Here is a 25,453-nt window from a genome sequence, read left to right as displayed (position 1 = left end):
AGCCTGCATCCACAATCGGTGCCTGAAGAACAACAGCACATTAAATAAAATAATCTTGTTGCTAACAGTCATGTATTGTGATACCTGGCTTTTTGCCATCGGGATTTTTCAAGGGCATTTTTATCCCATGTATTTTTTTTATTCTGTATAGGAAAACCTAAAGATCATCTACCTTCTAATTTCTTAGCATTTTATACACAGCAGAGTTCTATTGCTACTGGACATCTTGTTATGATATAAATAAAAGTTAAGTCATTGTGCTACAGTCTGGGAACTAACAGCTTCCTGGTATCTGATTAAAATTACTTTTGAATAATTCTGCATGTTGTAGTAGATTTTATTGTTAAACAGTAATAGATTTTACGGTAGTATCACTGGTCTGGTTTAAATATAGGATTTATAGCATAAACACACAGTGTAGCTGTTTGCCATTTTTAAGGTAGAAAGGGGAAAGGAAGGGTAAAAGCTTAACTAGCAGGTTACAAATTTTAGTGTGTGTTTTATCTTTGCTGTTTCCTTGCAGTAGTAAATGCAGTGTGCAATCTGACTTCGCTGTTCAAATTCTTGAGGTTTTGTGTTACATCAAGTTGTAGTTTCAACATGTTGAAACATAAAGTCTGTAGGAGGAGGCTTGGCAGTTGTTATATTTACAGTGCATTGACCTTAAACACTGTTAAAGGCCTGCTTTTCATTATGGTGTTTTCTCATTAATAAATGTTACAATATTGTGACACACACAATTAAATATTTTTGTTAAGGGATTATTGAGTAGTGTAGGAAGACTTGGGTACAGCTGCCAATTGGAGTGACTGTTCTAGAGAGAGAGCCAGGGCTTTGGGCTTTTAAAAGTTTTTACAAGTCAGAGAGGCAAGATTTGGAACAGAGGATTGATAGGGCCTGATCCTGCAGATGCTCTCCTACATGCTTAACTCCATATGCCCAGATGCTTGTAGGAATTTCAGATTACTCAGAGGGATTGCCTACATCAAGATGCTGAAGTCTTATTGTTGCAGGGAAGCTTTGATGAAGTAATGTGTGATTTTTAAGGTGCACTAACTATTCTGCAAAGTTCTTGTGGATGTTCTTGTTCCATACCAAGGGCCTGACTGAAGTTAAGATTACCCCAAATGGGCTTCTAAAGTAGACTAAATTGAATTGCACTCTTGTTGTGGAGTAAATGTCTCTACCAGGGAGTTGGTACTAAATACATTTTCTGGGCTATTTCTATTTTACTGTACAGACAAGCTCTCAGGAAAGTTAAGATGCGGAGTGAATGCTTGTTAAATCCCTCTGCAGATGGATGTCTTATTCAGAAATAAAGTACCCTTTATATTGTAGTTCAGTTCTTCTTCTGTGCTGGTGCTTTCCCTTCAAATGAGGGTTATAAAATCTCATGATGTTCTGCAAGGACAAGTGCAAAGTCCTGCACTTGGCACGGAAGAATCCCCTGCACCGCTACAGCCTGGAGACTGATGGCTAAGCAGCAGCTCTGCAGAAAAGGACTTGGGTGTTACAGTGGACAGTGACATGGATATGAGCCAGCAGTGTGCCCTTGTTGCCAAGAAGGCTAATGGCTAAGGGCTGCATTGGTAGGTGTGTTGCCAGTAGATTGAGGGAAGTGATTCTTCCCCTCTATTCTGCACAGGTGAGGCCACATCTGGAGTATTGTATCCAGTTTTGTCCCCCCCCTCCCCCCCGAAAGAAAGGACATGGACAAGTTGGAGAGAGTCCAGTGGAGAGCAACAAAAATGGTCTGGGGGACATGACTTATGAGGCGAGGCTGAGGGAACTGGGCTTATTTAGGCTGGAGAAGGGAAGACGGAGGGGGGGGTTTAATAGCAACCTTCAACTACCTGAAGGGGGCTTCCAAAGAGGATGGAGCAGGACTGTTCTCAGTGGGAGCAGATGACAGAACAAGGAGCAATGGGCACAAGTTGCAGCAAGGGAGGTTTAAGTTGGATATTAGGAAAAAACGTCCTTACAAGGAGGGTGGTGAAGCACTGAGCATTGGAGCAGGTTCCCTCAAGAGGTTGTGAAATCTCCATCCTTGGAATAGGAACTTCTGATGTAGACACTTCACCTCTTGAAACCCTCTGCATATGTTTTTAAAGCACCCTATTCACCCTTGCCTGTTAATTTTAGAAATAAAATTTAGTTTTGTTTATGGTTTTTGTGCATTAGTAGAACTTTTTAGTGGCTTTTGACCATGCACTTTGTCGGACAGATTTTAGTACATAAAATGCTAAATAAAAGCAAAAGGAAAGAGATCATGTGATCAATATATATAGTTATTTTAACCTATATATAACTATATAGCTATATCTATCTATATCTCTATATATCTATAATATATTTGTATTTTTAAAGCAACATCATGGAGAGAAAACAAAGTCAGCTTTACCTGTGATGTAGTTGTGCTCCTTTAGGGTTCCAGCTTTTACTGTGAATAGAGCTTTTAGTTATAACTTGATATGTGAATATATGCTTTCAGGTGAAAAGCATGCTTACTTAAATATTCATAGAAAGCCAGACTAGTATTACTCTGTCTTTTCAGTCTCTGCACGCTTTCTCTAATCACCAGTTTTGCTTTTCCTAGTTAATTGCAGTCTGAGAATATCAGGTATGTATAGAGAGAAGAAAAATCTTGCCAGTAAGTTGGCTTTCTCAGCTTTGAGAAACAATTTATGGCAAATACACAAATTAAAAATGAAAAGGGAAAGAAAAAAAACCCTGACTTATAAATAGATCACTATGTTGAAATGAAGAGTGGGAATCAAGAAAATAAAATTACTTTTAAATATTGACATCATTAGTATTTATTATTAACAATCCTTGGCTTTTTGCAGAGCATAAGGCTACTCAGAAGCCTCCAGTCTAGGTTTTGTATTTTTTTCATTAACATTTAATGCAGATCAATCTTCATGACCTCAGCTGAATTCTAGTTTATAAATAAATACAGTTATATTCAGCAGCTTTCCTATTTTTTCTTAAAGTTTACATCCAGTTGCAGCACACTGCAGTAATCTCTAAGCAAGTGAATGGGAGGTGAAGTATGAATTGAAGGCCAACTGCTGACATGTTTTGCACTCCTTTTAGGGAAGCATCACTCGAAATTGTATCTGGACGATAGCGTGTTTTTTGCAAACAAACAAAACAACTTCCTAAGAGTTTGTCTATTCATGGGTTATTCTAGTCTAACCTGATGTGTAGACAGTCATAGGTTGTAATGATTTTTTTTGTTTGTTTTATTTCTCAAAGTAGCTTAAGCCACGTTTAAAGCAGATTAATCTTAATTCTCATTCCACAATAGGAATGCCCATTCACTCAGCTTTAAGTTTTGCATACAAATTTGCAGGAAACACTGAAGCAAAACATATGGTGGTGATCAAACAGATAACATCGTGTGTCCTTTATCTTTCATTTTGCTTTAATGCACATGTATACTAGTTAGAAAGCTCTGATACTTACCGCACAATCATAGGCAGAACATTGCAACACAAGAGGTGGTGTTTGTATATTTTTTGCAGGACCATCCTAGAATAAGCAGAAAAGCAACTAGTAAGAGCAGCAGAAGCACTGAAAGAAACCACACAGAGAATTAAAACTGCAGATGAGACCTTGCATTTGCAGCAACAACTGGGGCTGGGGGATTGGGAAATGTATTTACAATTTTTAATCCTGTCTGTTGTCAAATCACCACCACTGGTCTTTGTTCCAGTTCTTAATCTATTTCCAGGAGCTGCTACTTAGCCAGCCCTCGTAGCAGAGTGCTATTGCAGCCATAAATGTTCAGTGGTTTGGACTGTTTAGTGTTGCCCACAGATGAACACATGCACGCTACAGTTTTAGACATTTGTTCTATTCATCACGGGACTAACACTATGTAGCATTAAGTTCATTTTATTTAAAAAAAAATTCTACACAAACACTGTTTTTCCGTGTAAAGAAAGAAGAGGAATTTTCTTTTTTCCTTGCTTAATTCTTTGCGGGGAGGTCAAGTACTAACAACAGGAAGTATCAGAATTGGGAACTCAGGTGGGAGATCAGACTGAATAACAGAGTAATGGGGAATAAAACAAGGAAGAAAGTCTTCTATGCAGAACTGCTAACACTCCTTCCTGTATCAGCTAGATTTTGTCTAGAGGTCGTCTATCAGGAATTTTCTACCTGCTTTCTGCATGTGAGATCTCTAGATGACCATTTGAGATATGTCACCATATGGCAGCAGATGGTCAGGCATTTTGAAACTACCATGGGTTTGTCATCATAGTGGCATGCAGGTCAATGAATCCAAATGAACTCTTAAAGTGGATTAGTTATGGTTTGTTTAAGCACTGTCTGAAAACACTTATTCAGAATTAAGTGACCATAATTTGTGTACCATAATTCACTATGGAAGTGAAGTAAGCTAAATTACATGAAGGCTACTTTGTGTGGACACCCTTATTCAGAATTAAAGTTTTAGTGCAGTGTTACTAAGACACTTTAAGAATCGATTTGGATTCAGTTATCCCTATGCTGTTTAGTTCACTCCCAAGTGAACTGAAGTGAGCAAGCTGTGGCCACTTGGAAGTCTAAACAAAAGTATCCACATAGGCTTTTAATGCAGTTTAACTCATTCATTTGGAATTCAGAGTGATGTGATGCAACACACTTTGTACTCAAAACATCTCCCAGTTATACAGTTGATGCCATGAAAGATACTGCCAATAAAACACCTGGCTCTTCTCACTCTACATTCACACTTAGGGCAGTGAGCAAACTATAGAGATTTAAGAGATGGCTTTACTGAGCGTTAGTTTCTCCATAATAACTGTCCGTGGGCCTGCTCTTACCCATGATTAGTGGGAGCTAAACTATTTTCTCCGTTCTATGAGTTATACCAGTGCTGTCCACCCATGGGTCGGATCCAGTCTGTGGGCCTGATCTGGAGCATGGTGCTGGTGCAGCCAGGGCCTGTTGCAGCTGCCTGGGGTGGGCTGGTCTTGTGTGGCTGCATTGGACCTGATCTGCTGCATAGGACTAGAACCTGATCCCTCTGCATGGGGGGAGCCCATCCAGCTGTCTAGGGCTTGAAATTTGGCAGCAGAGGAGCAGTGATGTTGTTAATTGCTGCTGCTCCCCCATCGAAAAATTTCCAGACTCCTGGGCAAGCCTGTAGGCCAGACTAGGTGGCTCTCCAGGCTGGGAGTTGAGCACTCCTGAGCTAAACTGCTGGAGTTCACACGTACTGTTGTATAGAGTGGACGTGGACTCCTCTTGTAGGGTAGTCTGCGTGTAGTAGTAAAGCTCCATCCCCTCTTAACTTGTGTTATTTTCTCACGTTTTGTCCGCAGACTGCATCACTTCAGATTTAATTTTTCTGAGCATCCCTGTAACCTAATTTTGTCAAGGCAAGTGATTATCTAAATACGATGAACTCTTTAACACCCTTTCTTTGTTTCTTCAAAACCAGATCCAGGATAATGGAAAGCTGGTTGATGCAAAATTTAAATGTTTGTAATTGATTGGAAAGGAAATTAATTTTTTTACACACTTTGTCTCATCAAGTAAGATTATTGACTGTTAGAGGTGTTAGTCCTTAGTTTACTATGGTCTTTTGATGCTCCTCCATATTAATAACTGTTCCCCCTTGGATTCCAGGGCCATTTTCTCAGTTTGGAAAGAGATTTTCCTTGGGATCTTGGAAGACAAGGGATGTATATCTCTGTGATTAATCATTTTGAGGGGCTTATGTCTGAAGTGCTACTGGGAAGACTAGAAATTTTTTAAATGTTTTCTAAACTATAGATCAGTGAGTCTTATGTTTCTAATAGCTCCTGTTATGAATAGGTGATCATTATTTCAAGAGGTCTTGCTATTTTTTGAGATGTTTTGTTACTGTAGAGAAGCAAATGTGTTTTGAATACTTCTTGTTTGTTTGAAGCAGATCTGTTACTACTCTTTCACAGCCTCTGTTCCCCTTCATCCTTTTTTGATTTTAATTTTTTGTATGTTTGACAAAGATGGGTGCAAATTCTTTGAGCAAATCAGACTTGATCAGCATAGGCCTTTGCATCTGGAAAATATCAATCATCATCTCTGTCAATATTTAAAAGCTGACTAGCGGAGGAATTTGAAAAGTCGTGGAGAGCAGGTATATGAGGAGGGGAGCTGAGTGGAGGAAACAGGCTGTGAATGAAAGAATCAAAGAAAATGAGGGTTAAAAAAGGGATCTCAGGAAGTCATTTAGTCCAACCCCCTGGTCAAAGCAGGACCCGCCCCAGCTGTATCATCAAAGCAGGACCATTTCATGGGACCACCAGGGATCAAATTTTGTAAAACACGTAAGAGCCGTTAACACTTAAGTCTAATTCGAGTTCTGTATGAAACTTGTTGCACTGAAGCACTTCTGAAAATTTGCCTTGCATCTCAGTGCTATGGCACAACTTTCCATGTTGCATTGTCATGACATCCCAGTCCACCAAAAGAGTAGTGCCTTTGGGAACCGTTTATGTACTTGGCTCGTGCTAGAGGGCTGCCCAGATCCTCACTCTTTCCCAGCTGTCGTACAAACCCGTGTGCAGTCCTGGGTTACCAGGCCACCTGCATTTTTTTCGTAAACCACCGTGATTTTCCAAAGCATTGCATGTTGTCTCCTGCGCATCTGTGTCCTCTTACTCTCTGCTGCCAAGTCTGTCACCTTGTTCCACCCAGTCTATGTGCAGAGTGTAGCTCAGGATAAAATAAATAAAAAGTCTGAAAATATATAGCTTAATAGATCTGAGCAGCCAAAAGCGATCATCAGATCATCTAACCTAACCTCAACCTTCTCTCTGCTAATCTTTGTGTAAATTAATCCTGACATGGAGAAAAAGCTTCAGTTCCTGTTTTTACATGTTTCATTGTTAACATTTTTGAAAAATGGCCTCTTGGATATCAGCAGAGGGGATGTATACGGGGCTTGGAATTTTAAAGGAATTTTCAGGGCTTGGGAAAACAGCAACATTTTTTAAAAAAGCATCGTGTTTTTAAATGCTTCCTTTAGAAAACCTGGTAAATACTAAAACAATTATTAAGAAAATTCTGCTCTTCACTGAAGAGCAGTTGTGGCAAACTTGTAGACCAGTACTGTCCAACTGGCTGCATGCAGTCTGCAAGGAATTATGGGTTTTGGCCCCTGGGATCTTGCCCAGCTGCAGCTCCCCCCATGGGCATGGGTACATTATTGTTGGGGAGGGAGGCATCTATGACACAAGTGGCCAGGGGACGTGTGTCCTTCCCTGGCGTGGCACATTGGGGTGCAGTTCCCACTGGAGTAGCCCACAGGGCATTTGGCCTCCAGCTGCTTAGTTGTTGGACAACTCTTTTTTAGACCAAAGATCTGATTTCCAAAACTCCTGAGCGTTGGCCTAAGGCACTTCCTGTCAAAGTTCAGTGAGGTTTTACCTTGAGCTTCATTTTGAACAAGCTGGACCCATGCTAAACTATTCCAGCCTACACTGAAAAGTTAAATGGAAAAGAAAGGGATTTTATTCCCACTTAATCTCAAGTCAACTTCAAGCAGTTGCTACAACACCTCCGTAATCCATGTATCTAGCATGTATAAATATATTAATTTTCCTTTTTGCTCTTGATAGATGTTCTTCCTGAGCCTGGTAGCAACTGATGTGTATTTGGCTATGCCTCTTGGCAACATAAAAATAATATGTCTGGTGCTGATTTTGGCCATTCCATAAAAGAGATGTTTATTGAAATTATAGTACAATATGTTTAAAAAGTGAAAACTGATGATCATGTTATGAAGAAGCATTAGTGTGTATGCATGATAACCATCAGTTTCCACATTGTAGCTATTTCCTACTTTATTAATTTATTGTTAAAAGGCTTGTAGCCTGGCTAGCAAAAAATGGGATCTTTGTGAATATCCCTTTTTAAAGGTAGGACATTACTTACCTGGCACGCTACACAAGAGGTTGGAGTTGGAGAAAAGAGATCATGAAGGGGAATTTTTTTTTTATTTGTGCTAAGCAAGGGCTTAACCAATATAAATAATTTTGTTATAACAGATGGATTTTGGAAGAGAAACTATGTGCATCATAGCAGCAAACAGTGAATTTAAACAAATGTGTGACAGATCCCTTGAAAACAATTTACAATATGCCGACATATTCGCAACTAGAGCGCTGCTGCTGGACAAGGCTAAAATTAACCATATGAAGTCTAGCACTGTAAATAGATTGGACTTTTTAGGTTACAGTTTCACGTAGCTTGTCCCTTTTTCTAAAGCGTGCATTGGAAGAGACCTCACTTCAAGTTTAGGGCAGGGTTTAATAGTACTTGCAGTTAGTGACATTATGAAACAGTAATTCTAGCACAGCTGTTTTATTATGTTAAGACTGGCCAGTTTCCAAGACTTCTGAGAAATGGCAAATCTAATTTGCCAAAATGGCAACCACATGCGCTAATCTAGCGGAGTTTTCTTGGGCACCTTGCCACGGGCTGTGCAGTCCCAACAGTTTTCACCATGATCAGAATTTCAAGTGACTCAATACTGGCAGCAACATCCTTCTGAATAAACATCTCTGATATTGTGTGGTGTCCTCATTTGGAAGACATTATGATAGGGCTTTCACAATGACCAGCTCCTGCTGAGGCCAGTCTGAGAAGTCTTTGGTAACGCTGCATCAGACTTTTTAAAGTTGCACTCCACCTGCCTGATTTAGCTGCTGTCCCGCGTTCAAGTGGAAGAAAGAGGAAAATATTTATACATATTTCTAGTTGATTCAGTGCCAACGTGAAGGGATAACTTACTGCTTCCATTGGTAAACCTCAAATTATCCCATTAGTATCCTTTGCTTCAGGTATTTAAAAAAAAAAAAAAAATCAAAAAAGACTGGTCTTCTGGCATGCATTGTCCATCCTTCTCAAAGTGTGGGAAAACACAAATATGCATGGCTGCCATGATTTAAATTCAACTTAGTGGCTGTGGTTTCTTTTAATGCAGTTGCTAAATGCCCCTGACAGCAAATTCCATAGGAGCAGGAGTGAGATATGGTTGGCTCTAGAAGAAGCACGGCGTGCTGGAAATAGAATTAAGCTTCAGTGAGCTAAGCTATGGAAACACCAGGCAGACGTTGGAGCCAAGAAAGTAAAAATTGAATTTTGGTTTAAATCTAGCTGTAATTAGCAGTAGAGAAGCTCCCTAATCTCACTGAGTGTTTACCAAGATGGTTAGGAGTCACATTTGCTGGCATGTTATCTTTATATACATCTATACGGTGCATAACCAAATGGGGTCCCAATTTGGGCTGGTATTTTTGTGCACTAATAACAACAGTAATTTACTTTTTAAAAAGATACTTTGCAAGCTGTTCAAATAAGCTTGTAGTTTAGAAACCTGTTGCTCAGGCTAAAAGACATTATGCTTCATTTTTTGCTTATTAACATGTGTGCTTTTTTCCACTTAAAAATAAAACTTTTAATTAAAATTCAGTTTAAAATGAAATGAAGCTTTCTGATGTGTTTAGCCTTAAATCGGGGAAGGCAGGGACTCTCTTTACCTGCTGCTGCAGTGCGGTATATACAGAGGTGGTATAATCCTTACTGATTTATCTGAGGCCATACAATGAGACCACTTGAAGGAGTCATAGGGAGAGTTCAATCCTTATCCTCAAAAAGTAGTAATTAATGCCAGTTGGGAAGGTTATTTCTGTGATGTGGACACTTCTCAAGTGGAAACTGGGCCAAGATTTATCTTGCCTATCTCACGTATGTCAATGAACATTTATTAGGTGGCCACAACTTCTTGGTCATTACTAGAGAAACTGGATTTGAACCAACGTCTTAAATGTGTAATCTTTTACTATTAATCCCTTACATCCCATTTCCTTTTTTAAAAACATGAATCCAGCAATAAATAGATACTGGTTTAAAGTGTTTAGGTGTGTTTTTAACATCCTCCTTGCTTCTGTTCTCCAGGGTTGTATGATTTCACAGATCACTTGGTTTGGGGTCTTCAGTGGCATTGGATTGGACGCTGCTGCCTGATTCTGAATGATGACAGAACAGGATTTGGCAGATGTGGTTCAGATTGCAGTAGAAGACTTGAACCCAGATCATCCAGGTACAGTAAAGCAGGCAGCACCAATACTAGAAAGAGTGATGAAACATGCCCTCCCAGAAGTGGAACACAAAATTACTTGTACTGGCACATAAGTTTCTTAGTTATTTTAAGCTTACTCTGCCAGTAGGACTTGAATACTTTAGTAGACCAGTATTTCTTCTAATGTTTTATACAGAACCTCTTAAAGTCTATAAAGCTATATGCTATTCTTGTTTTTATGCCAAAATCTAGAGTTAAGCATGATTTATAGTGTGTTTTACTCTTCTTTGTGCAGATACTTCATACCCAGCTGTGACCCAGCCACTATGAACCAAAGTTTTGTTCAGTAGCTCATTTTTACACAATTCAAGTCCAGTGTTCTTACTGTATTGAAGCAGGATCGGAAATTACCCTCAAAAGCAAATACCATGCCCTGTAGGAGTTGGTTAAAAATTAAAAATAAATACATGTATTGAAATTTATCTTTCTGGGACTGAGGGCATCAGTCCATCTAGTTAGAGAAGATGTCCTGATGAAATTAGTGACAAGTGATACTCTTCATAAAGCATTCTGCTCTGGTGATGAGCAGTTATACCTGTGCCACACTGTGTTATAGATAGTAGGTCTGCAGCACTGATTCTCAGCCAGGGTACCATGGCCCCTGCAAGAGGCTGTAAGCACTGGCTTCTTCCAGCATCAGGCACCCTGCACCTGCCCCAGTGTCTCAGCAGCACTACCCACCAGCCCTGGGAGCATGAGAAGCGCAGGGGAAGGAGCTGTGCTGAAAAGCCCAGCCCTCAACTCCTTCTCATGTGCCCTGAGCAGTGCTCTCTGCTACTGGTGGGTGGGCAGATGTGGGGCTGAATTTTTTCAACCTGGCTCCTTTCCCTGCTCTTCCCACCAGCTCTAGGAGCATGGGAAGGGCTGTGGGGAATGGCCCATCATCTGAGTCCCCAGAGGAGCAGCCACAGTGGCAGAGGCTGTGTTCATTCCTTCAGGTACAGACGGGGGCAGACAGAGCAGGGCGCAGAAGAGTCCTGTCCCTTACCACCCTCATCTGGCACCAGCCTTTGTACCAATGTCACCTCCTGCAGGGACAGCTTCAGGAGGTGTAATGACACTCTCCCAAGTTTCCTAATCTGCCCCACTGAGCAACTCCTGCCAGCACTGAGAACTGTGTAGCACCCCTGCCATGCTCTCAGAGGAGCCTTGCCCACTGCTGCCTGCCCTGTTGCCCTCTCAGATCCCTTTAAGGGTGCTGCAGGGTGCAAGGAGGTAAGCATTGTAAGAAATAAATTAGTCGTTAAATGGGGTGTCTCTAAGTGGCAAAGAAGTTATCAAGGGGTGCCTTCAGTCTAAAAAGGTTGGGAACCAGTCGTCTGCAGGTATAAGCATGTGTGCATGTTTGCAGCATTATTGCAGGTGTATTTTCGGAAGAACTGATACATAGTAAACCCTCTTCACCTGCTCAGAACTCCCTGGGTGAAACCCTCGCCCTGAGGAACTCCAGGGAAACTCTTGTGGTTCTGCATATGTGCAGGGGCCCACTACTTTGGGTTTTGTAGCTGTTTTAGGGCTACATTTTTTTTTAGAAGGGGGCATTGGTGATTATGAACAAGCAATGGAACACCTCAGATTTTGTAAGCTTTTATTATATAGGTTTCCCCCTTTTTGCCTAATATCAATTAAGGCAAGTTTCTGTTTGTAAGAAGCCGTGCAGTGGGGTTACTGCAACCATTATTATTTAGTAAACATTAATAAATAATTATTTATTAAATATTAAGTACTAAATGCATCATGATTAATGTGTCACAATAATGTTACTGCCCAACTGCCTGTATGTTGTGATGGAAACTTTTTTTGGGGAAAAAAGCAAACATAAATAACAATGAAAATAAGAAAATTAATGATAGTGTTATGCTAGTGCATCCCTATTTTTTTGATTAAGACTTTTTTTAAAGCTTTATAATAAGTGTGTAGTAATATACCACTTTTTCTTTCTGCTGGCTAGTTTGCTTTGTTGTAAAAGCTTATTTGGTGTAAAATGCTATTTCTATGAAAAGCTACTTGAACAAACTGGTATTTTGATTTTTTTTGAGCGAAGATGGTATTACATCAGAAACATAAGGAAACTCACAGCTTAGTGTTACTCTGAAGAAGGCTGAATATTCAAACTATATTTCTCAAAGAAAAAAAAGAGTACAGTTCTCATGCCACGCTATTGCCAATATTTCAGCATCGCCTTTTATGACGATGTGTTAGAATCAGTTCATAATTTCTTGTCTTACTGAGATGGTTTTCCTGATTTAAAAGCAAGTCTGTTCCCAGTATACCATTAATCTCTTCTGTATGTTTTCAGACAAATCTGCATGAGACACTTAAGCTGTGTATCCCTACTCATCTGTATGTTTTTAATTAATTAGTCAAATAAATGTTTATATATAAATACAAGATTCAGACTAGAGCCTTTTTCTCAGTGCTCCTGGATTTTTTCTTGTTTTGTTTTTCCCTTTAATGTCTTTATAACATGTAATGTGTTTTGCCCCTAATATTGTAGATTGACAGCACTTCCTTTTTCTTGCAGTTGTGTTGGAGAATCATGAAGTGACAGACGAAGATGTAGAACCTGCTCTGAAACGCCAGCGGATAGAAATTAACTGCCAAGATCCCTCTATTAAGGTGGTAATAGTGCATCTTTTTATTGGTCATAAAGTCAGATATGTTCTTTACATTGGGGAAAATGCATTGAAATAGGGAAGCAAAATGAAATGAAATTAGTATATTTATATTCAGTCCTGACAGTATTCTTGCCCTTCCTGCAAATGTTATAGCATGTTTCTTTATTGGTAGTCAGCACAAACATACATCTTTAGACTTATATGTCATTTTCCAAAGCCAAATCTATTGGATTACTTTTATACGTATTTTTAAAGAATCATTCCATTGAGTCAAATCTTATTCCTCTTTTGTGTTGAAGGATTTGGATAAATTGTATCAAAATGGTGGATTTGACCATATGTTAGTTCTTTCAGTATTCTTTTTCACTATTTTAACAGTTCTTTTTAAATAATATTATTCTTTTGAATATTTCAGCCAATTTTTTTTAGGTTTTCCTGTGCTGAAAGAATGCTCTCTTTCTTCACTCCCCTTTAGACCTTATTAAGAGTATGTTTTCATAGTAGTTCAGTCTTGGGCATAAACATAAACATGAATATGTGGATAATATGTTACTACCACACACCTTGAGATATGCAATTCTACATTCTTAAGATTGTGTTAGAAACCACAAAAATCAAATTAAGAGTGTAGACTGGCAGCTGCTTGTCAAACAATGCTATTCTGTTAATTTTGTCTGAGATTTTATTCAGAATTTACCTAGATACGTAACTTTTAATTTTTAGGTGGCCACAAGGTGGCATGCTTGCTGCTTCTACAAGATTTCAAGTGTATATAGTATAGTATTAGTATTTAGTTCCATAATTTCCCCCTGAAAAATCATGCAGGATTTACCTTTTAAAATAAATGGATAGATTTGTAAAAGGGAATGAATCTTATTACTTTATTTGTATATGTCCAAGTTTGGTGTTTGCTACAGAATGGGAGGGAGTTGTGCTTGTTGCCTCTGAGGGTATTTGAATGGATACGATCATTGATACATTTATAAGCAACTACATTTCTTTTTGGGGGCAGGAAGCAATCTTATTTATCTTCATCCATTAACATGTTGAAGCATGTTTATAGTCATCTTGTTTTTATGCATAAGGGAGTGAGAGGCTTGTCATCTTAAGCTATAGAGTAACAAGAAAATTGGAATCAAAGGGTAATTAGGTACAATATTTATCTTGGATGTTGGGTTAGAAATGAAGAATTTGAGCACTGGACTGATGTTGAAGGATTTCACTGATTTTACTGATGGTCACATTTTGTGAGTAAATTGGTTGGAGTCCCTTGAATTGTTTGCAACTCATTTTATCTGGACATTGGTATAGGCATGTTCCTGAAAATAAGTTTCTAAAAACAGCTTCTGTTCTCCTCCTCAGTCATTCCTGTATTCCATAAACCAGACAATATGCCTACGGTTGGATAGCATTGAGGCAAAGCTGCTGGCACTAGAAGCTACCTGTAAATCATTGGAAGAAAAATTGGACCTCGTCATGAACAAACAGCATAGCCCTATCCAAGTCCCTATGGTGGCAGGTTCTCCTCTTGGTGCTACACAGACATGCAATAAAGTGCGATGGTAAGAAAAGAACAGACCAGTCATCACTGTAGCAATGTACTTTTTGAACGCTATCCCAAATCCGTCTCCCTGGCACCACCAAACTCTGCAGTTTTATGAATAACTGTCAAGAGCTTGGTATGTTGTTTAGAATGTAAAATGAATTCATCTTGAAGGTAATTGCCAGTTTCATGATGTTACTTCTAGTTAGACCGAGACTAAACACATCACACTGGTTCATGGACAGCTTGCAACTATTTCCACATTTCAACTTAAACCAGACTGATTCATCCTTCCTTTGGAAAAGTTGCATCACATATTAGATGCGTCGTGTTTCGTCTTTCTGCCTTTTTGCCTTCATTTTCTTTACCATTTCGTTGGTGTTTCTAGCTAATGTGCTTACTGATTGCATCACTTCATACCATTCTAATCGTGTTTCACTTTACTCTTATTTACTAGCGGTTCAATAGAGAGGCTTAGTTGTATGTGTCTATTCCCTGTAAACTCTTACTAGAATAATATCTAATGTTTATTTCTGGTGTAGAATCACAGGGGTTAGAAATGGAAAAGAACTATTAAATCATCTGATCCATTACAATATAAATTCAGACTTGCCTTACAGTACGTTTACTTCTGCATAGTTCACCTGTGAGTTTAGGTGTCTAAAGCCCTGGTGTGTCCAACACTTCCCCTTGGAGATTATTTCAGTCTAATAGATACAAGGGTTTTTTGTGTGGTGATGAGCATAACCCTCATTCATAGTTTCATTCTGTTTTTCCTAGTTATGCTCCCCTAAATAATCTCCCTCTGTTCTTGTTTACATCTGTGTAATATTCTTGGTCTCCTTTCCAATTCCATGCACTCTTCAGTTATATATAGCCAAGATATACATACTTAATTATCCCATTATAAAACAATTTCAGTGACACATGATCCTTGTCATTACTATTCTCAGGACTCCCTTCATTTTCTAAATATTTTTCTGGTAGGTGGTATTCAGAAATAAGCATGATGTTGCAGGTGTACCAGAGCCTTAGAGAAAGAAGCTGCTGTTTACTTGCCTGGTGCTGAGGGGCCCATATCTGTGTAGGTAAAAAAACAAAACAAAAAAACCCCCAAAAATACATTAGCCTGCTTATGCTCCGATGTTGAACTGCAAATTCTTGTCTCATTTTCCTAGCCATTGTCTATTTTCTATTCAGCATTGGATTGTTATAAGAAATGTGTGTTTCAGATTATATTTTCTCTTATACATTTGCATTTTTTAAAATTTTTGTCCTGGCTTGTGTTTGCAGCTGGTCTCAGATTAGTATCTCCGTTTTATTGAGGAACTCTTTACTCCTTCTTTCCCTTCATGAGTTGAATTGTTAAACAAAACTAAACCTAACACTCATACCTTTAAAAACTCCAGCTCTATCAATTTGTAGAGTCAGAAGGACTATTACGGTAATGTACTCTTACCTGTTGTAGTAACAAACTGTAGGATTTGACTCAGTAATTACTGTATTGTGCTCAATAATGTGTAGTGGAAGTAAAGTATCTTTTAGAAGAGCATCCAGTCTTATATTTAAAGACTTGAAACAAGGAAGAATCCATCGTAACTCTTGACTGAAATGCACCTTTATTTCTAATTTGAATTTGCTTGGCTTCAACTTAAATGTTCTTCTTGCTGTGCTAGGCAGCTAGAGCTGTGGCTATTTTAGCAACAATTGAAAATCCAGTACTCTTCAAAGTAGGCCACTTATTTAGGGCCTAAATATTGCATTTGGACTTTTCCTCTAGGCATTTTTTTTTTTTTTTTACCATTAACCTCTGTTATGTTACTGGGGATGGAAGTTAGTCATGGGAATTGGTAATTTTTCAGGATTGTCCTTCCTTTGAAATATGTACTGCATCTATATTTTTTCAGTCTCTTGGTACCTTCTTAATTGTCCTTGATGTTGTGAAATAATTACCAGTGATAACTAATTCCCTTAATAACACATGTTGCATATAATTTAACTGAGTAAAGTAAAAGATGGAATGTTGTATTAGTAAAACATTACAAGTACTTTCATATTTGTTTTTTATTACTTAGCTATTTCAAAAGATACTTTCTTTGTTACTAATACCTTGAGCTGTTATTTTTTTAATATATGTTTGCTGAGGGCATGAGAGGCAAGAATTTTTTTTGGGCTAACTACACAGTTAGGATAAATGTAGACAAGCTTTTGGGTATCATCGAACTCTTTCTTGGGTCTCTGGGAAAGAAGAAGGCAGAACTAAACAGCAGATGGAACAAAGATACAGATTTTTAGAAAGGGGTTCAGAGCTTTATATGTAATATACATTCTTCCCCTTATACTGTGATTTATGCACAAAATATACATTTGAGGTTTTTTAGAAAGTATATGACGTCATCGGGAACCAAGTAATGCAAGTCCAATGCGTGTTTTCTTTCATCACTGCCTTTTATTAATTATACTGCTTTCGTCCTCTGAGACTTGCAGAACTGAGACTTGCCATGGCCTTGCAGAGAAAAGGCAGTCTGATGTAGGCATTTCTAGAGAGCTTGGCACTTAATCTCTTTGGAGTGCAGATTTATGGTAGCTGTTTTTCAGATAGTCTGAACTTATTTTTGATGGAGTACTGTAGGTGATATAAAACCCTTTGTCGCCATATATTTTTCCAGTGTTATAACTGTGAATTAAATGATATTCAATAATCTGTGCATTTATTCTTATGTATGAAATAGATTCCCCATTTAATTTTAACTGATTTGTTGCCAACTAAAAACTAATGGCTTCTTTCTCATTTTGACAGGCTGTTAGGGGAAGGGACCTGTGCTTTAACTGTATGTGTGTGTTGTTATTCAGGCAGTTAGATTTATTTATTTTTTTTATTTTACTTTTTGTCCTTTGGTTTTTAATTAGAACAGTTTGCATATTTTGCCTTCTAAAAATATTTAACTGGATTTCTGACAAACAGATTTCTTTTCATTAATTCTTTTAATGAAACGTGCATGAAAAGTACAGAGCATCAACTTAAAAGATTACTGCTTTTAACGGGAAGTAGTAAATTGTTAGAAATATCTTCAGCTTTGTCGAGGAAACATAGATTTCCCCTGAAGTTCAGTTTATTTCATGACCCATATGACCCCAAAGAAAATGAGTGCACTCTCAAAGGACACATGTATTTAACTTAAGGATCCTATTTGCCTTAATAAAACTCCTTGAGAACAGGTGAAAAGTTGTCAGCTAAATACCAAAGACTCTCTCATTTGGAAAGGATTCGCATATGTTGCGGAGCCAGCATGATTTCGTAAGTGTCTGGCTTGGTTTTTCAGTGATAGGATGTATCACTAAATTCCTTATCTCTCAGCTCATAGAAACTGGTTCCACTTGTTGATTATTTCTAATTAAAAACCTGCATTGACTATTCTGTTGTATCAACTCTTTCTTTGTGTTCTCCCCTCCCCCCCTTAAAACAGATGGCAGTGGAGAACTGCCAACTCCACTTGGTATTTCGGACCCAGATTTTCAGATTCTGCACCTGAATGAGATTCTGCAACCCTCTTCTCGTCGTTCTCCTGCCACTACATTAATACCAGTTTTACCACTTTAACAAAAACATTGTGCGCAGTTAGCAAAGGCATGTCAACCAGATGGTGTTACACTCAACAACAGTATCTTGTTTGCCAGCAAAGCAGACTCTTGTTCTTTTTTTCAGAAAATTCTCTAAGGTTGTGTTATTTCCACTCCATACGGCTGTGAATTTTATTTACATATTTTATTTTGTGATTAGCTGCTTGTATTAATGTGATGTAGATTTGTCATAATCAAGACTTATTTGTTACACTATTGTATATAGTAGAGCATATGAACTAAACATTATAAATTTAACCCAAATAAGTTTCATTGCTCCTGCAGTATTTGTGCCTTTCTTTCTTTAAACACTTGTTATATATACATTCCCTGAAGCATTTAAGTTTCCGGTGTCTGTAGGCCGTCATGTGATAAGAAGAAGGGAGACTTAGGCTAGTGATCTTTTTTGTTTTTTTAATCATCTTCTGGAAGAGTCGGACAAGTACAGAGAAGTAGCAAAGTTCAGAGCTAAGCATTTAGGTCCTCCTAGTGTATAATGGGGAATGAATGTCGTATTATCTTATTCTGCTGCAGAGGCCAGAACAATATTGGACATGGCTTTATTATAAAATAGAATGATGTAGTATAATCTATCCATGTAACTGATGTTTTAATGGAGCCAGTGTCTCACTTTTGTAAAAATTGGCAGCTTGAAGCTCAACTTAATATTGTTTTCTCCAGTAAACTTGGTGTTGATTTATTAGGATAACTCATTCTTTTTTTTTTTGGTGCCAACCTGAAGTTTCCAAGTTTTTAAAGTTCTCATTAGGGAAATGAAGCAGACGTTTCAAGGAGACTTGGAATAAATCAGGAACCTCCCTGTGCTGTTAGCTCCCACAGCAGAAATTTGGTGCATTTCAGAGTCTTATCTGATTTATCTTTATTAACCACATGTGAATCGATGTGTCAGGGTGGAATTTTTCCAACATCTTTTCTTGTTTGTCATTTTTGGGCTTATTTTTTCCTTGAAGATTTGTCGATATCCTTTGGAAAACTACAAAATAGATAATTGAAAAATGATTATACTCTGTGTGCTTATGATAGTTTACTAAATGAATTGTGTGAAAGCTTGAGTCTTGTTCTTAGAATTCTCTACTCTTCTTAACTCCCACCTGATGTCATGGTACTCTGCGCCACGTCCAGGACTGCAGTGGAGATGAAGTTGATGTTGTACTTGAAGTTAAATCTGATTTTGTTAGAGGGGTAGCAAACAAGCTGCATGAGCCTATGGAATCTCGAGAAACAAAGATAAGTAGTTTTCAGATCTCCTAATGAGGAGGAGCAGATAAGAAGTCACAGAACATTTGACAAATAGGGGTGAATCCTATCTTAACGCAATGCTGTAAAGTTTTCTCTAAGACATTGGAAGGCTTTTAAAAAGGGGCTTTAAGAAGAGAGATAACATAAGAAAGGTTTGTTATCACTATAACTTAAAAAAATAGCATAGAAACAGTAGTCTTAATACTTAGTGACTGCTACTTAAAATATATAGTTATCAGTTTTGTCTGCACAGCCAGGACAGGGGTCTATTCTATTAATGTAGAGGTTTTATATAAATTTCCCCATCCTCTGAAGGTTTATATTTTTCCAGGGGCTGGGGCAGAGGGAAAAGGGAGGCAGAGAGACGCATGTTTCTGAATTAGTGTAATGGAAAGAGAAAATATCTGTAAGTTGTACAGAATTGCATTTGACACTATGGAGCCTTAAAAATAGCCCAGAATAGTAGCACAGTAAAGTAATAAATATCTTATTAGTAAGAAAATGTGTATGTATTGTTTTGGTGTTGAGTCTTGTCGTCTTTGGTTTCACCCAGTTACTGATAGTGCAATCTTGCTTGTTCTGGCCAGGATCTGACTTTCTCTGGCCTCTGCTTTCATCATCTCCTGGCAGTCTGACCACCAGCGGGCTCTAATGCCCTTTTTCCTTTGAGCAATATACTGATAAAAAAATCCAATAGCTACCATAATTTCTTGGAGAATGTAGAGTAATTTTTTCTTTTCACTGTAGCGCAGCATTTGGTGATACTTAATTGCAGCAGTCTCAAACCAGGAAGTTGGAAATTTGGAACATGCCTAGGCAGGAGAAGAGGATTATGTATTTACAGATAAATGATATGGCCTGACAGTGCAACTTATTATCATGCTTATATATCTTTAAAAATATTTCTGGAAAGGCTCAACCCAGGCACAATGTTTTTTTTTTGCCAGTATCCCTTTGTTCCCCAGTTTTGTAACTGGGTTAACCTGTAGGTATAAGCTGTTCAAGGGAACTGATTCCAATCATATGCTGATTCAGCTAAATTTAAGCCGAACATACACATGGTCTTTTGCTGTAACCACGGGATCGCAAGGCATCCTTTAAAATATGTAGTTTTCCGGTTTGAAAACAGTTTTTGTTTTTATTTTATGGGAAATAATTCTTTATATCACAACGTATTTTATTTTTACTATATAAAAATATTTGGAGGGGCAGTCTTCAAATGGTGAATTCATTTTTCTTTTCAGTCTAGCTTACCAGTTGTCAAAGAACAATTTTTTTGTGTGTGGGGGGGGTGTTGATTCAATATGGAAAATATATATGAAAATGGAAATTTTCTTATTTTGACGGGGCCATTACCCCTCACATTTTTATGAAAAACTTGTAGTCTACCATACAAATACGTGCATTGTTGGTAAGTATAGTTTACCAAGGCTCTCTTCCTTTTACTTTATTACACAAATGCTGTTCATTCTGTGTTACGTTAGATCAGGGCTGTTTAACTGGTAGCACGTGGGCTGCATTCAGCCCATGGGAGGTTAATTTGTAGCTCCCAGGCTCCTGCCCAGCCCTTGCTGCCCTCCCCCTCATTATTCTGGCTGCAGCTTCCAGTCTCTCCCTGCCTTCTCTGACTGCTACTTTCTGCACTTGGCCCAGGCGGTAAGGCACAGAGCAGGAAGCTAGGGTGAGTCTAGGGTGCACGCAGGGTGGGGGAATGTGGGATTGGGGCCATGTACTGGGGAAGATCACACCTGCTCAGGGCAGCGGTCCTAAGTGGAGCGCATTGACGTGGCCTGCAGGGCATATGGCCCCAGGGGATTAGAAGTTGGACAGCCCTGTGCTCAATCATAATTAAATCCTTTTTGGGGTTTTTCATTGTTTTTGTTTTACCATTAATTTGCTTACCAACCCTTCTTCTCATCTCCCAGCTAATATTTCAGACATTGGTAAGTTTACCCCAAGTGATCAAATCATCTCTATAGGTCTGTGCATGGATGAGAAGTACAGTGGGGGGAAAGAACTGAGTCGCTTTAGGAATTTGACACACAACTTAACTGGGTACTGGTGATTCTTTACCATTAAAAATTGATATTATGCTTTCATTGCAGAAAGATCTGACATCCATGACATCCATGAATAAGAGATGTGCTTGCATATGGAATGGTTCTTCATAGGGTTGTCTGCAGTTTACAGCATAAGTAGTGCCTCTCAATTTACATGTCACTTTAAAGCATGGTGTCCATTGGCTGTCATGAAAGTCATTATATAGTAAACAAAAGGGGAGGACACAGTTCTGCCACCCCAATGGGATATGTGGATTTGTTTTTATTTTTAGGGATGTACCTTGGTAATCTGAGGTGGGGCTTGTACTCCAGTCAAGGTCCATCAACGGAGTGTGTTAGGTTTTGATCAATAGGTTTAGCTCATCTCTCCTGTGTGCTAGTTGGAATGCTTTTTGGCTTTAGATTTTCCCAGTTGCAGGAGTTCAAGAACTGTTTCTTTTTGATTGCCTGTTATTTTGTATTCAAGTAATATAGAAAAGTAAAAGTTAAAAGAAAGATTACATTAAATGGAGTTGTAAAGCACTGCAGCATGAAAACAGAATTATAGTACAGTTGTAATTCAGGAAGAAGTGAAAACAGTGCGAGAAACTGCTGCATAGACGTTCCTTAGGAAAAAATAATGTAAATTAGTATATATAAAAATATGACCAAGAACTACTGACTATAAATAAAATGAGTTACAACTAGTATTCGAAGAAAAGAATAATTAAACTATATACATACATTGCTATGAACTATGAGAGTTAGCCATCCTATTTTCCTATTGTCAGGCAGAGAGTAGCTTTTTTATTTTTGTTGCATTTTTATCATCAAGATTTTCATTGATTGTAATAAACAATACTGCAACACTACATTGGGCTTTTTAAAAAGAAATGTAATTCCTCAGTTCTAGTCGAGGACTTGTGATGCTGAAACTCTACAGTATATAGCTAACCTCTTTTTCTTGCATTTGTTTTCAGTAATGTTGTTATTTGTTGGGCAAGCCATGGCACCCTCACAAATTAGTTTACAGCTGACTTTTTTTTATCTGGTATGTAATTAATTGTAAACCTTTTGGAGTATTAGGATCTTAAAGCTGCCATTAATGATTACTGTATTCTGTTTGTCAAGGGTCTGCTTCCATTCTCATTGACATTAGCTGCCATATTCCCAATACTGATTTATGTGAAAGCAGTTCACGCCCCAGGATAGTTCAGCAGTCAGTTTCCCAAAAGATGAAAATACACTGTGGATTATGTTTTGGACATACAGTAAATAATTTTCTGTTATAAATGGGATTTAACTTAAAAAAAATCCTATTGTTGGGGAAAGTTCTGTAGAATAATAGTTTCTTTTTCTAAACTTTATTGCTGCGTGACTGAGAAACTCAAGCCACTTTTTGCATAGTCTCCATAATTACAAGAAGCCAAAATCAGCCTGGGTTGTGTTGGGTCTTCAGTTTGTGACCTCAGTACAGCAAAGCATTTAATCATGTGGAAATAAGCATGGATGTAGCTCCTGATTATCCTTGCACCTACATAGGACATTTGAACTGAGACCTGTAGTGTCACTGGACTATCAAGTGCTCCTTCTGGAGCTTTGCAGTCCTTAGTTTAGAACACTAGTGCGCACACGCACGCACGCACACAGCTTAGTAATTAAAAACCTAAATCTCCAGCCCCAATCTGCCCGGAGTTCCATTTAATTTTAATGGAATTGTCATAGGACAAGCAGTGCTTGATTTGGGGTTAATTCAAGTTGCAGCAAGGGAAGTTTGACAGAGAGGTGGTGGAGTCTCCATCCTTGGAGGTTTTTAAGACCCAGCTAGACAAAGCCCTGGCTGGGATGATCTAGTTGGACTGGTGCTGCTTGGAGCAGGGGGTTGGACTGGATGTGACCTCCTGAGGTCCCTGCCCACTCTCATTGTCTATGATTCTGCGCAGCTGTCATGGAAACAGCACTTATTTACACAAATCAGCCCACTGGTGTTAAGGACTATTTCTATGCAGGATTACATAGTTGTCTCTGATTTGTCTTGAGTAAAATCCACAAACTCCAACCGTCCTCTTCAATAGCTATTAATAGATCTATCACCTGTGAATTTATCCAGTCCCTTTTTGAACCTGGCTGTGTTATCTGCCTCGTTCCTTTTTTACGTAGAGCATCTCATGTGATTCATGTTACCAGAGGCTCACAGCACTGCTGGGGTACCTGTAGGAGAATGATGCTAAGGCCACCTCTCTATCCCAGTTGTTCCTTGTGGGAGTTTAATGTATATGTGGTTCAGGGAATTTTTTTTTCCATGCTACAGTAAATATGTTGATGAAAATCTGAAGAATACCCCCCATTCCCCTACCCACCATGGTAATTCTCATAGTCTTGGGAAGATAACCGGTATATTGGACTGTGCTGGGAGAGCCTTTCTCTGTTTCATTTCTGAAGCTGTTTAATGAATCAAAGACTGGAGTTCTTAGACAAATCCGGTGCCTATCTTTTCCCACATCCACATCACTCAAAACTGTAGGTTTTAGTTTCTTTTGGATGCAGTCTGAACAAGTTCTTGGCAACTTTTATTTTCTGAACAATAAAGTTCTTCAGAGACCTCCTAATTTATTACAGGAGTGCTTCAGAGATGCACTTAAGAAGTTTGAAGTTGGTTCTGTCCCTTGGCAGGTCACAGAGTTACGAATTTACATCAGTCTACTTTCTCTGCTGCCCAAGGCAGCGTGTGCGTTACACATGGGTGTTCATGCTGCAGGTAAAGAGGAGCTGTTTTTAATATTTAGGTCCAGTGCAGCTGTGTATTTACAGCATTTTAGAACAATATTCATGACTGATTGTGGTATGGTATCATTCACTCTAGTTTAAAGATCTGTGGAAGTCTCCTGAACTACTACAGTTATTCTGGATGTTAGTGATGTTAGTGCTGGATACTAGGTACTTCTGAATTTAACTTGACCTTTGCCTTTCTGTTCTTTGCTCTTACTAAACGAGAACTTAACTTTCTACATTATTTACACTCGAACACATGCTAAATTTCTGTCTTTCAGCTGTTAGCATAGATTGTACTTTTTAGTCCAGGATGCTTTGTTTGGTTAATACTCATATTGCATTTGGGAGAAATTGAAAATGGAGTTTAGCAGGATTATACAGCAGTCATCTTGGAATTTTGCAATCCACAGTTGTTGCACTAATATGCTAAGGAATCACGTATTTAGTAATTTGATGTCAAGATATAACTAGTCCAAAGAAAACATGTCAGTGTTGAGTTTTTCAAGGTCAGTTATAGAATAATTGCTTAATACTAAAATATTGTCTCCATTGAGAGAGGAGTACAATAATTCCAGCATATATATTGTTGGATTCATCTGTTGAAACCTTTTGAACTGACCGAAATGTGAACTGGGTTGGTTCACAATTCTTAAACCAATTTCTATTAGGTAAATGATTTCTAATGAAACATTATTTATGGTTGTTGAATGATGCAGGTGGCAGTTATTAATGAGGTTTCAAGTAATCAAAGAGGAAAAACTGAGAATAAATAGAAGTTTACATTTTTTTTCTTTGAGAGAGATGGCAAAAAGTATATTTGACTTTTTCTTTTAAATCATGACACTAATGCTTGAAAAGAACTGTCCTTTTAAAAAAAATATGATCTTGAATTCTTTTAAAATATACTGTTGATTAAAGAAACATTTCAAAGCATGAACTTGACATATAAGGCCCTAGTTAATGATCTCTGAAAGCTTCAGACTTAATGATTTTGCTTTGTTTTTAAGGGCAATTTAAATATAACAAAGAAACGAAGGAATATATAAAAGCACAAAGGTTTGTCTAATGACATAACACAAATATCTATACTTTTGAGCTAAGAAATAAAAGACTGTTGGGTGCAAATGCATTAGAGTTTCATCTCTGCACCTTGACATCTCAGAACTTAACTTACCTTGATTATAAGTGCCTGAAGAGGAAAAAGAAGAATAGATGAAGTCCAGGAGAGCTCTGATTTTCATTATATGAATTTGAACATACCAACACAGGGGGTAAAAAAAACCTGGAAGGGGCCTGTAATAGCATGATCTGACTCTGCAGAGTGTAGAGACATAAAACCCAGTGGTCTTCCCCCCCCCCCGACCTGTCCTCCCCTTGAGTCCCAACGCGCAGGATGACATTATATGACCTGTGTGGAATTTCTAGCCCCTCTATCGATCCCTCGTTTCTGCAATTA

The 25,453-nt window shown here is 38.3% G+C and overlaps 1 protein-coding gene across 4 annotated transcripts in view; it reads left to right on the top strand.

The window, feature by feature from the left end:
• BANP (BTG3 associated nuclear protein) overlaps positions 1–25,453 on the top strand; it is a 263,702-nt gene that overhangs the window by 16,068 nt on the left and 222,181 nt on the right. For all 4 annotated transcript variants that reach the window (XM_019505415.1, XM_019505413.1, XM_019505412.1 and 1 more), the window contains exons 2-4: positions 9,961–10,105; positions 12,669–12,763; positions 14,125–14,324. In XM_019505415.1, the coding sequence (XP_019360960.1) occupies positions 10,036–10,105; positions 12,669–12,763; positions 14,125–14,324 (365 nt within the window). In that variant the 5' untranslated portion in view covers positions 9,961–10,035. The remainder of the gene's footprint in view (positions 1–9,960; positions 10,106–12,668; positions 12,764–14,124; positions 14,325–25,453) is intronic.

The sequence above is a fragment of the Gavialis gangeticus genome, unplaced genomic scaffold (genome assembly GCF_001723915.1).
Source record: "Gavialis gangeticus isolate Ggan-Ray unplaced genomic scaffold, GavGan_comp1, whole genome shotgun sequence".
NCBI lineage: Eukaryota > Metazoa > Chordata > Crocodylia > Gavialidae > Gavialis > Gavialis gangeticus.
This window is presented reverse-complemented; position numbering and strand designations above follow the sequence as displayed.